Source organism: Diadema antillarum, unplaced genomic scaffold (genome assembly GCF_040938485.1).
Source record: "Diadema antillarum isolate AM-2024a unplaced genomic scaffold, OU_Dant_1.0 seq00000891_RagTag, whole genome shotgun sequence".
Taxonomy (NCBI): domain Eukaryota; kingdom Metazoa; phylum Echinodermata; class Echinoidea; order Diadematoida; family Diadematidae; genus Diadema; species Diadema antillarum.
Window position 1 is genome coordinate 665,278 of NW_027271755.1, and position 14,345 is coordinate 679,622.

The 14,345-nt window shown below is 37.7% G+C and overlaps 1 protein-coding gene across 1 annotated transcript in view; it reads right to left on the reverse strand.

Moving 5' to 3' along the window:
• The window catches only part of LOC139740947 (uncharacterized), a 32,868-nt gene extending 31,138 nt beyond the window's left edge, over positions 1 to 1,730 (reverse strand). Inside the window, exon 1 of the mRNA XM_071651533.1 lies at positions 987 to 1,730. Coding sequence (XP_071507634.1) covers positions 987 to 1,730 — 744 coding nt within the window. The remainder of the gene's footprint in view (positions 1 to 986) is intronic.
• Between the last annotated feature and the right edge of the window lie 12,615 nt (positions 1,731 to 14,345).

The window sequence follows — 14,345 nt, forward strand, 5'->3', positions numbered from 1 at the left end:
TCATCGTAGGTACAGTGGAATTAAACAACGTTTTCACAACGTATCCTAACAATATTTATTCATTTAACCTTTAAACCAATAATAAGAATGATAAATTATGTCACTTACATCTTTTCCTTGCTGAAAATGATCATGAATGAATGTTAAAGTGATGGTTGTCGCGATAATTAGAATGGTGATGATTACTATAATGATGTTGATAATGATTGAATCATAATCATCATCATACTGATAAATCACGAGCATGATAAAATATCAATATGACTATTGTTATATCCATTAATACAAGACTTCAAATATAGATTGCGAATATAAACCGTTAATGTCCATCAATACAGGCTCATTTGATCATGTAAGGCACCAATACAAAAAAACAACAAAAGGTTTATTGAGTGCATGGGTATGCTAATAGAAACGGGAAATGTCTTATAAGTAAAAAATACAAAAGTAGACTGACGAATGACTTGTGTCTTGTGTATGGAACGTAGACCGGCCTGAATAGCCAATACAGTACATCCACTTCGGTATCCCAACAGTAACCCACCTACCCGCTCCTTACGAGCTGAAAGGCATAATTCACCATTTGCAGATGAAACAAAAACCCAGCATTAGTGCTTTAAAAGAGTTCTAAATTGTGAGTTAGGGATAGAAACAACCACTGTAAAGATTTGAATCCGTATTATCGATGTTAAGTATTGTTAAATACACAAAATGTGAACAATAGTTATAATAGAAATGTTCCAGACTAAACCGTCTACAGTTATGGTTTATTAAGAAAAATACTAATATTTCCTGATATTCTAGGCTTTATTGTGAAAGTTTTATATGGTAGGATGTTTTGTGATACAACAAACCTGCACATATTCATCATATGCGATATCTTGAAATTTTTTAAAATCACAGCTCCCAAAGGTAAACTGGACCTTCAATATGTACGTAGCTCGAATTTTCTATTGATGAGAATAAAGAGGAAATTTACGGCTTACCTCCATTAGCTTGACGTGGAGATGCGGGGAATGGTTTCTGTCTAGGTTCTTCTTCTTGGTCGCTATCAACTTTGCCTTCATCCCTGAAAACAAGGACTCCGTGGAAGACAGACCTTTGGATTTCACTTTCACCTTGTCACCGTCCACTTCTTCGAGGATGTTGCTGAATATCGACGGATGTGCGGACTTGGAGTCGGGCTTTTTCTGGTCCTCCGTCCGGACATTGCGGTGGACATCGGCCACGGACTTCTGTCGGAAGTCGAACTTGGAGTTGGTCAGGACTCTGCGAGATCGCTCGTGATGTCGTCGATAGGGGGCCGTTGTGGTCGTCTTCGACTCTGATCGTGCTGTGTGGCGGAGGTCACCCGCTGTCTGTGTGCCGATCTGACTCTGGTCTTCGTCGTCTTCCTCGTCGTCCGTTTGGTTCTGCCGCCCGAGGTCGTTCTCAGAATCTTCGACCTCCCTCATCTTCAGACCTCTCTTGCTGAAGCGTCGCTTCATCGCCATCTCTCGACTTTCAGTGCTGTGTGCATATGACGTCTTTCTCTCGCCAGACGATTCCGTTGTCGAACTCACCCGCCGTGACGCGGAGAGTACAGACAGATTGATAGCCGAAGGTTCGACATCCGTGACGGCGACATCGTGTTCCTCCTCGTAATTCGAGATGCTGTTGTCACTGAAGCTGCTCGACTGTCTGATGTCGATATCCTTTGGCAGTATTTGCGATTTGTCGGAGTTCCACATTTTGTTTATCACGTTGAACAGCTACGATGACTTGCTTTTCCTAATCGTGGAAGCGAAACAGAAGGATACGTTGTTAAAAAAATAAAGTGTTTACATTGGTTTAGGATCGTCTCAAAGCATGTGCTGGACTGACGAAAATGATGGAAGATTCAAATGACGGACTCAAGTATAAGAGAACTTGGTTCAGTTAATTTCAAAAGTATCAAGTCATTGCAGTATGACAAAGTCGATATCTATTAATTGTCATTAAAATCATAGTTAGGATTCGTTCTGATGGACGCCAAGTAAGTAACCAAGGAAAAAGAGTCATTATACCGAAAGGAGTTCAATCACTGTTACAAAGCTACTGCTCACCACCATCAGCACTAGTCTTTGTGACAATGACGATGGGGAAAATGTTTTTGCACTAAGTTATAATAGATATCATCGTCTTTTTATACAATAATTTTCATCATTATCGACTTTTGCATAATGAATTTTGATACAATCAGCATTATCCACTTGATAGAAAATAAGGGGCAACACAATTTGAGACAAAACCACCTATTCTCATTTTTAAAAAGAAGGTTTGAATAGGGTGATGGAAAGTACGCAATGATCTCGTTCTGAGTTTAGAAGATGATATAACTGCAGAGATTTATATCTTGCTAACGAATCAAAAATTTTGGAGACATATTGACAGAAGTCGCAGGCAAATCAAAAGTAGAGCTAGAATGTCTCCGTAATGTGGACGTAGGTAAGTCATCTAATTGCGCTCATTGGAGACCGTGACAGATTCATTTTGACCACTTGGCTGTGACGTCAGAAGCTTCTCGCTTACGTAATACACTTTATTTGTTTTATAACATCTATTGCCAGGCTCTCGCAGTGTATATCAGAGACGTACCATACTATTTTCTTCACGATTTTGCTCAACCCTGCCAACCACGTTATGTCATGAACCTTCCCTTAATACATGGAACTTGATCTTTTGTATGAATACAACGATCCAACAGTCTCTCTACATAGCAGCGATTATTATTTCTACGCAAACGGCGACGCGGAAACTCCGATCTCTCTCTCTCATTTTCTGATTGACTTACATGTACTACTCTGATATTCATTTAAATATGAGTTTCCAAACCTTGCTAGAGAAACCCATCCGTTGAGTTTGTACATGAGATGTCACACAAACAGCATTTAAATGCGGCATGTCATGTATGTGTTTACCAAGTGCATTGAGTACACTGTCAACTGAATTATGGGTCAAATGTATGTCAGGCAATTAACTCCTGGACCTTATACTGCCATGTGTAGAATCACTTTCTACCCCACATGCCTTTATAGTGGGTCCTACGTACTGAGTTAGTCAAAATCACGAACTTCCCAGCTGGCAAGCTTTGACCTTTGACCTTAGAAATAGACACAAACGTACGGGTCATCTTCGGACTCTTTCGCCCCCCCCCCCCCTAAACAATCAGATAAAAATAAATGAACGTTGAGCTACATGTATGTAGGCATTTCTTCATTGGCGGATGAATGGCTGGATGATATACGTACCTGTATCTCATGTAAGCTACAACGCATATAACTATCAAAGGAAACCTGTAAACTTCGAGCTTGTTTTTTGACATCTAATTTTAGTACAGACATCAAATTCCATACGAGTACAGTAACTGTACCAGCAGTCTGATAAAACTGACAAAAATTGACTTTGACTTCACAACCACAGGAATTATAAAATGCCTTCAACTTTTTGTAAGAAACAGAAATCGACGAATGTATAGTAAACGATCAAGTATTTTTGTAATAAGTTGTGTATAGAACGTCCCACTTCATACATATCTTAATAACTCTATATTCTTGACCAAATGTGGATTAACAGTAATAATTTCTACGACGTGTACTCATATAATCATTATTCAAAAAGTGTTTCACCCAGACCATTTTCTGTGATTTTGCATAAGTACAAGGATCAGAAATCGAAATGCTCAAATTGTTTCACAATGATTATTTCATGTTATGGAAAACAGAAGCTCCTCAATGTGTATTAAATAAATTAAAGAATTGTCAAATGATTGAAACTCTGAAGATTTGGTATGAATATAGACATTAATATAAAAAGAAATGAATTTAACCAAGTTTCATATGCAAGATTCCATTTAGTATAATAAGCATGTGAGTTTAAGACATAGACCATATCTTTACTATCATGCTTGGTATGAAAGAGGTATTTTGTATGTTTCTCACTTGTATAGGGGAGCCAATTTTATGAAGACTTTTGAAGATTTAGTATGAGATTATGACATCCATATAACGGACCGTCGCAAGTACAATTCCCTGATGAATGGTTTGTTTTTGGATTGGTATACAGATCAGCATGACGTCAATGAAAACATCTTTGATAAAATTGTTTCTGAGTTGGTTAGAAAATCCAAAGTACTTAAACATACATATTCTTTGTTACGAAATACAGACTATTTGTCTCAGAACAAGGTTAAAAACAAATGGGAAGAATGTCTTGGTTTGGATGGAAATGATACTGATTGGCTCGCAATACATAGAAACAATTTTGATTGTACATTAGATACCAAGTTAGGGTCTTTTTATTCTAAAATATTTCATAACGCAATAGCCCTCAACTCATTTTTGTATAAAATTGGGTGAAGTGATTCTCCATTGTGTTATTTTTGTAAGAAGCTTCCTGAAACCTTGAAACATATATTTTGGGATTGTACAGTAGTTGCTCACATTTGGAAAAAGCTGTCTGATTGTATTGACAACACGATTAACAAGAAAGTCATTACAGTATAATTCGTTGCAAATTTCAGCAGGTAGATTTAAATATTCAATCCTTTATGTCTTTTGTTCGAATGAAACAAAAAATTGAATATAAAATAGCTGAGAAAAGGGGTAAATTGGGCTCTCACTTTAAGAAATGGACGCTTTCATTTATATAATAGTTTGATTCCTCTTCCCCCTACGTATATATATTTTTGTTTTGTTTTGTTTTGTTTTGTTTTGTTGATGGTAAAGGTCAATTTTATTGTGCAATAGTTAATATTTCTAATGTATGTTTGTATATTTGAATGTATCTATGATGATCCTTGTAAAATGTCCGCAATTCAGCCTCCAGGCTGCAAGAGATGTTATTTAATAAATACCTTTCAATAAATACCTTTCAATAATACATGTACCACAGTGATGAATCAGTAAAGGAATGATATTTTATTCAAATTTTGTGTAGCCATGGGTAATATGCATGTGGAGCCCCACCTAATCAAGGTTGTTTAGTGTTTTTGGAGTGAACGATGGGGCACTTGCCCTTGTTATTATGTTAGAGAGATTGGTAGGGAGCTTACATTGTACTTCAGTCGACAAATCTGTATTGATTCTTTTCTCTTTCAAAAGTGGCACCCAGCCAGTATGTCTCAAATTATTGTGAATGCTCTTCCCTGTTATTGTGTGATTTCAACACATGCTTATGGTTATTTATAGAACGTAATATATATTTCCTTGGCTCTTGTTATGGTGGGACTCCACTGCATGTATTATGCAGGGAGACATTTTCGTTGTGTTGTGTTGTGTTGTGTTGTATTGTATTGTATTGTGTTGTCTTGTTGTGTGTTCATTTATGCTCTGTTGAGCATTATACATGTACTTTCATATGTATGATATGTATTTTGTTTCATGGTAAATGTTTAAGTTTTTAATAAAAACAGAAAAAAAATCTACGACGTGTAGACCTCTTTGACCCCTGTGAACTGCAAATTGAAATCATATTAGAGCCACATGATTATAATCCGCATAGTGCATGGCTGTGAGTCGCATAGTTATTCGTCTTACGAAATATTCTATCCTAGCCGTGACACAGCCGTGACAGCCGAGGAACAGGTGACATTATACTTCGTCAAAGTTCTGTTCTTTTATCGCAGCGAAATACTCCACTTCTCATCAAATAGTATATCATCGCTATTTGTTATTTTCGTATTTCTTAAACTGTATGTTTGTTACAAGATGTCATATGTGCGTGATGAAAAACAAAAAATACCTTCATTACCCCCTTAACCTTCCTGGACACCAAAATGAAGAAGCAAATCTCAGTCATCTGCACTCAGTTTTGCCTGCTTTTCAAAACAAAGTTAACTTCCTCACTCTTACCCACCAGTTGCGATATTCCGTTGAATGGTGTTCATCTCAAACGTAGAGACAATGTCAGTTCCGTTGTAAATCCACAAACATCCAGATTAGCTCAAAGCTGGTCGACCATTTTTTGTCCAGAGTGAACGTGAAATGGAGGAAGAACTCTACCGATGATGAGTTCTGGCTACAGGAGCCGTTCAGCTCTTTTAGCTTCTGTTCTGCACCTTTCTCAGTGCGTTGTTACAATGTACTTCCCAGTCATTCCCACAAACACACTCACGCCCGTAATCTCTCTCCCTCGCTCTTCCTGTTCCCATTGTTACGAAACGCAGAGATGGAACTACAATAATGCATTATTGTAGCTGCAGAGAGTGAACGCACATCAGCGCGCACTCGCTCGATTTCTGACGGTCAGTCGAGTAATCTGTGTGTACAATAGGTGGGGTAAGCGAGTCTCCCTGGTGTACAAATGACGCAGTTGCTGGTGTTCTTTTTGTAACCCGTCAACCATGCCAAAAGCTATTGTTTACCTATTTTCTCATGTGCGCTATACCGTGTGTCTAAAAAAAAAAAAAAAACTATACACTTCTGAAATGCCCGCCGAATAACAAAATATACAATTCTGACGGAAAGGTTTATATGTATATGGATAGGGGAAGGCTAGTAACTGATCAGTGGGAATCAGTGGAAATGCTGGGAGATGATTGTTCCAATCCTTATGGGATTCATTCAAGAGTTCATTGTATATCTATTGTTGTGTGAAAATGATTTGCTTCAGAATGGTCTCATATCCAAGTAATGTGCAGTTTAATGCTTCCAGGTTAGCGTCCCTGGTCAGTGACGGAGCATTAATCTGCACATTACTTGAATATGAGACCGTTCTGAAGCAAATCATTTTCACACAACAATAGATATACAATGAACTCTTGAATGAATCCCATAAGGATTGGAACAATCATCTCCCAGCATTTCCACTGATTCCCACTGATCAGTTACTAGCCTTCCCCTTTAAGGACTCAACCCTACACCAAAAAGTCTGAAAATATTATGCTTAGATGAGCACTGCTCACTTTTGTAAAGGGTATGAAAATTAGGCTGCGCAGGAATTAGCCTTCCAATTTTGGGAGAGGTGAGTACGTTGGAGCTTACAAAACTGAAGTTGATATGATCATGGACCTATACCTGCCTACGTAGGTCCATGATATGATAAATTCATGATCGATTGCAATCTGTGGGAAAAGATTTATTTGCAAGGATAGTTACAATATGGTTTCATCTTTCATATGACACCAACACTGTTACCATAAAAGAACACTGCTGCGGTGTGAACTGAGGCCTCTCCATCTTTGGTTGTCAGTCCAAGACTCCAAGATGAATGAGGGCAGAGTAACAACTTACAGCTCTTAATTCATTCTTAATGTATCATGATCAAGTGACACACTCTTACGCACTATTAGATGTTTTAACATCACTGACTTTGAATAAAAACTTCCACCCCACATTGAACATCTCATTGATTTACTTAATACCCAGGTAGGGATTATGTAACATTGAATATTCAATTCTGAATTGTCAAAAAAAAAAAAGAATGTCAAAGATGTCAGCTATTTATTCTTAAGGTCAATGGGTAACCTGAATAATAAGTGGCCAGTAGCTGAAAATAACTGCACAGTGGGGCGAAAGTTTTCATTCAAGTCACAGATGTAAAAAATAAGACTGTGTAACGTGAAAATTGCATCATGTACTATCACCTCATCCTGACTCATATGAACACACCATTGAGTCTACCAGGGAAATTTGCAATGCTACAATAAAATAAATGCATCTGGGGTTTACTCATGCATAAAAGTTTGGTTTAATGAACCATAAAATTCACTCAGCAAACCCAATTTGATCGCAATTGGTCATAAATTTATCATATCAACTTCAGCTTTGTAAACTCCAACCGACTCACATGTCGCAAATTTAAAAGGCTAATTCCTGCGCAGCCTAATTTTCATACCCTTTACAAAAGTGAGCAGTACTCCTTCAAGCATGAATTATTTTAAGACTTTTTGGTGTCACATAAAAGTTGAGTCCATATGCTATCCATACATATAAACCTTTTCCCCCAGAATCATATATGTCTTATTTGGCAGCCATTTCAAAAGTGTATAGTGTTTTTCGAAACACCCTGTAGAGACGTCTATGGAACGCCATGTGCTGCAAAAGTCAGGGAAACCACTGATCAGTGGTTTTTCTTTGCTCGTGCAAGGTAAAAACTACTGATCAGAGGTTTCTAACTCTGCACGAGCAAAGAAAAACCTCTGATCAGTAGTTTTAATTCTGCACGCACAGCTCAAAACCGCTGATCAGTAGTTTTAACTCTGCACGCGCAAAGAAAAACCTCTGATCAGTGGTTTCCCCGACTTTTGCAACACATGGCCTTCCATAGTATGGCGTCCAGTGGTAGAACTTTCCCTGACTGCCCAGAGGAAATACAAGGTGTCCAATTGTTTTTATCTCCAAGTGAATTGTGTCGTGAGCGCACTCCCTCTTTAAGTTCCGGACAAAAATTGAAAGATGAAAATATTTGAAAAACCCATGCTTACACTAATTTCACAGAATGAAATGTTTGGCAATATTATCAGATATAAATAGATGTATCGGGATACAACTATTATAATTTTAGCCCGTTGAGGTCGAGTTCCGAGTATACTCGGGCAAAGTATAAATGGGAAATGTGTGTTGTAGCAATATCAGCCCGTCCTTAACGAGCAAGAGAATAATCAATGATCACCATAATTAAGGGGGAAATGTATAACCTGATCAATATTGCAACAAATATTGCACATAGGTCGCCCTGTTTGCTGTATATTTGTTGCTGTTTTTCAAATTCAATTTGAGATGTACTATTCTTTCCTTAAAAATGGTGTCTACGCTGTAATATTGTTTTGTTTTTGTTTTGTTTTGTTTTTCTAGTTCGTGTTATTAGGAGAGTTACTACGTTGTCTTGACACGTACCGAGTTTACTTAATTCAAATAAATTTTCAATTAAGCAAATGCAAATCAATTTTCTAATTAAACAAATTAGCCGTGTGAATGGAGACTGGAATCGCGTATAACAAGGGTGATTTGAAACTTGATTACAAACAAGTTTCTAATTAAGTTTGTAATTAAGCAATGCGGTACGTGTGAAAAGGTCCAAAGGCTAATATCTGAAGTAGAGAAATTGTAAACAAGACCGACAGAATAAGAAAGTCTATATTTTGTTTCATACCGGTATCTAAACGTTGGTACATAATAATTTATGGTCCAAATTCATTTCGGTTTGGTTCATAGTTCAAATGTTATTTTGCAATCTTGGGATTATAGCACCCGATTACTCCCCAATAGCCCCCCCCCCCCCCTCAAAAAAAAAAATCAGTCTCTATTCACTTACAGCTTAAGTGTGAGTTTTCTTCAAGCTGAATTTTTACTTTTGTTAATTCAATCGAAACTTTACGTAATCTTCCTTTTTTATCAAGCCAGACATTTTTTATCATGCCTATAATCAGGGCTCGACACTAACGGTGGCCCGGTGGCCCGGGGCCACAAAGAAGCACGTCGGGCCACCAAAATTTCAAAAATGAAGAATTTGGTGGCCAGATAGGGCCACCAAAAAAGGTCGGATGTTTGCCTTTGGGCCTTCAAAAATAAAAGTTAGTGTGGAGCCCTCCTATAATCATGATATTACGATTACTACGAACGAAACCGAGAGCTTTACATTTTCATTGAATGCCGCAATACGATTTTAGCGATAAAAATCGATCCAAGCAGTAGTTGGTAGATATTGATTTTGACGGCACACTTTGAAATTCTTAAGCATTCTTTTTCTCGTTTCTTTTTTCTTTCTTTTTTTTTGGGGGGGGGGGATATATCGGAGACCATGACAGTAAGATTTTAAAACAAGGATCTAAAAGCATATTGGGGCGGAAATGGGCTCGTGAAATATGTCGATAATGGATCGTAAACGAGCAATTAATCTGAAAGCTGATTGGTCTTAATTGCGTGTAAGATAAATTGTATATGTTAGTGGGTGTGCAAACATAATATTCTTTCGCTGTCTCCACTAACAGAATATCAATTTACAAAACAGGTTTCAGGAATGATGATGGCTGATTCAATTACCGAGGCTGTAGGAGGCTTTCAAACACACATTATAATGGTAACAATTTGCACCAGTTCTCATTTTCTGTTTCTCGTCCACCTAAATATAGGAGATGTGTCAATAGACGCTGTTGAAAAGTGGTCCTGTCTCGAAGTGACAAAGAACGGATTAGGACCAGGCAGTTGCAATATGGCTTCTTCTCTATGTTATGCTGTTGTGGGGTATTACTATACGTTGTATAAGGGAAATTAGGGAGCGAGAATACATAGGTCAACATATGAATCATCTTACGTGAGTCCATACACTCGTCAAAGATGGCCATCAGGTTATAACATTTAAATGGAAAATGTGGTGAATAGATGAAGACTAGTGTTTGAAACCTTCTAGAAAACAAGGCGATGACGCTATTGTAATCAGTCAGATCTTTCCACCCAAGTACTTTGTGTATAAAAAGAATGTTTCTCTCCTATAAGTGACTCTACATCGTTTCTGTAATGTTGTCTCTCTATTATACAGTAACCTCGAAACCTTATTCGTTCCCATGCCCAATCAGCATATTTATTAGAGCAGCTAAAGCCCACATTTGGCACTATTTACATGGGAGGAGGGTGAATCTTTTGTCTAGGTTACCAGGTGCCTTTGTGAACGCCAAAAGATCTAGTTCCCAAAAGCCCAGATGAGAGGAAGGCATCCCCCCCCCAAAAAAAAAGATATTTGCTGTAAGTCTGAGCAAACAAAACCGAGGGAAACTTTAAATAGGCCAGGGCAACATCGCTTTCCTATGTAGCACACTTGTATAAGCTTTCCTTGGCAGACCCAGCAGTGAGAGAGTGACATCCCCATACGTATAAACTAGAAAAAACAAAGTGTGCCTAACAGATTAAAGTGCAAATTCAGACAATGTCTAAGTTGGTTGCAGAATAAAACGAACAATGTCAGACGAGTAAAGTGGTAAAGGTTTCAGCAAAAGAGACTTAAACTAAGAGGGTAATGGAATATTTATTGTTCACACATTTTCATTCAATTGTAATATTAATTTGGTTGCAACATCATTGAGACACATATTATCATGTCACCAACGCACAACTCCCATCGGTTTGTGCTCATAAAAAGTGACCTTTCTAAACATTTCGTCTTTTATTTTCCATAATTGTATACAACTCTCTTCCCTTATGAGGCACAATTGCTATATTGATGCAGTATATCATATACTCTCTAAAAAAAATCGAGTGAAAATTTTCACTCTAAAAAGAGTGAATACAAAAAAGTGAATTTCGAGTGAAATTGGAGTGAATTTTGAGTGAAAATGCTCATTTTCACTCATTTTGGAGTGACGTCAGGGATCACTCCAAAATCTTCGAGTGATCCCTGACGTCACTCCAAAATGAGTGAAAATGAGCATTTTCACTCAAAATTCACTCCAATTTCACTCGAAATTCACTCTTTTTTGTATTCACTCTTTTTAGAGTGAAAATTTTCACTCGATTTTTTTTTAGAGAGTACGTTTATTGCGAATAAGGAGAGGTTTTCGTGTTGAATTCGTGTCACAAGAGGGGATATTTAATGGATATTAATGTGTGTGGGTCATTTGGGACACTTGTTACGTCATCATCTCATCTTCATGGCATATTATATACTTATGTGGTTTGTATGCTAGAAACTAATGCAGTAAACCCAAGCAAAAACAAAATAAAACAAACAAACACACGCAACAGCAATGTAACTTTCTTACATTTTCTTCTACCATTCTGATTTTTTGACTTGATTCTATTCACAAAAGCTAACTGGAATTCTATTTTACCACTACTTCATCAGAAACCAGTATTTCATCTGAAAACAAAAGACCTGGCTGCAAGTTTGGCTTGATAAAATTAGAGTATCACACGAAAAACCTATTGTTTTAATGTTTGCGTTGCTCAAAGATGATCGGTCAGCAGTAAGGAATAAACAAAAAACCCACAAATTTATCATTTTATGCAAAATTCATGAATCTTGATTGTTTTGAATACTCTTAAGTGATGGGTAGGGTAGCAGGACAAGAAATTATGACAAGAAGACAGAGGTAGTTAGTTATCTGACGCTTATTTATTTTATATGCAATCAGTGTCAATGATACAAAAATATCCGATTGTAACCACAATGGAATTAATGTTTTCATCCTTGCGGACGAATTGTTCTTCGGTGACACGCATTAAAACCCCCTGATCCTCATTCTGTACACTTTGACCTTCATAACAAAAAAGTCAGATATGATAAAGAAAGCCGAGGGTTTAGTTTTCTAGATCATGATGATCAAGCAGCGTTTGCATGAATCGCATGAACCAATTTTAAAGTTCTTTGCGATGCCATGTCAGTGTGCTTGGTGGCCGTTTCCTCTGTTGCGCGTTACGAGCTCGACACCCACGATTCATACAGCCTATACGAGTTACACAGCCTACGAGTCATACAACTCACGAATTATACAGCCTGCGAGTCATACAGCCTACGAGTCATACAGCCCATGTGTATACAGCCTATAATTAATTTACAGCCCACTAGACGCTACTAGTGCCGAAGGCCTGTTTTACTTGGTGTCTAGCTCGTGGGGCTGTATGACTCGTGGACTTTTTTTTTCAGTAGCTCGTGGGCCGTATGACTCGTGGGTTTCGAGCTCGTAGTATATATCCCCGTTTTCTTCAGTTGCCATCAAGACAATCTCAAGGAAATGAAATTAGATATACATGTATTCTGTTTACTGCGACGCAAAACAATGACCAGCGAAACGTGCTGTGCGACAAGCTATGATGCAGATAAGTGCGCTTACATCTCCATAAATCTTTTGCTCTTGTTTTGTACCAGATAATGTGTTGCACTTTCAAGAAGTGTAGTGTACGTACCGTCGACTCAACATAACAAAGAGGAGCAATCATAGATTTGTCGTACAATTTACATCAAAGCTTTTACATCAAAGCAAAGCTTGGCATTTTCTCTATAACAACTTTGCCAGTTGTAATGTCCAGGGTAACGAAAATCTATGAAAAGTTACATAGATTTGAATACAGAATCGTTTGAATTCCTAAACCATGACTACGTTGCTGTCTCAGAATAATGTGACACTCAGGGGTTTGCACCATGGCATATAAAGAGTTAATTACAGTTTGCAGTGACAGTAGATACGCATGCAGTTGTACGCATGTATGCTGGAGCATTACTGTGCTCACGAATAGGCTATAACGGTTAGAATATCAGGGTCCTATTTTTTGATGAGTTAAAATTGATTTTGATTTCTATCATAAGTCTATAGCAGCCTGTGTGTTAAGGAAATTCAAAATCGATTATATCTTTTGATAAAACAGGCCACAGATCTTTGGTCTGTAGTTCCGAGTTTACTCCCGGTTTGGATAAATCAACGAAAGAATAGATTTGACACTTCAATCTTTATTTTTTCCTTCATTGTTATTAAGAAATTTCATTGAATAACATGCACATTCACATACACACACACACGCATGCGCGCGCACACAACCCACAAATACATAGGCCTACATGTAAAACACGCAAACATACATATTATTACAACAGAACAAATTCTTAACGTGACACCTTGATTCACTTTATTACAGACGCCGATTCACATAAGTTGTAACTATGGCCGACAACCACATGAACGCACACACGCACACACACACATACACACACATGCACGCACACACACACACACACACACACACACACAAATACACACATTTATATGATACACACACTTATCCCGTCTACATACTCATTATTTTTATGTATCACCCTATTGCACTCTTACACTTGATTGTAAAAACTTTGGACATTTGCATTCCTGAAGTTTGGTTTGTGTGAGTGTTGCCATACACGCCTCCAATACCCACCAGCTTTACCCGTCGCAAAGCTATTAGTCGCCATCCTCTCCGAGCATAATACTTATTTATGTCAGTGATGATTGTCATTAACAACATCCTCACCTCTCTATTCAATATCATAATGTCTACAAGATATCCCTTGATTGGCTATGAACAAGGACGATCGACGCTTAAACGTCAACGCTTAAACGTCAATATTAAAAAACAACAACAGCAAAACACTCTAGCCATTACTGTAATATACATGGTATATAAAGTTAATCTGTCTCACAATTCGTCGCTTATCATTGATGTTATTCAAGATACAGATCTAGTATCTACAAAATCTACTGCGAAATGCAAAAACAAAATGCCAATGTTATATTATCTAAATATTATAAAATGGGTTCAAGAATGTAGCCAATTGGAAGCGCTGAAATGAGTCACGTGTGTGTGTATTAATTTCTCACTAACATGCACGGCCTGACGTCACAATGTTTACACTAGCAGAGCGCA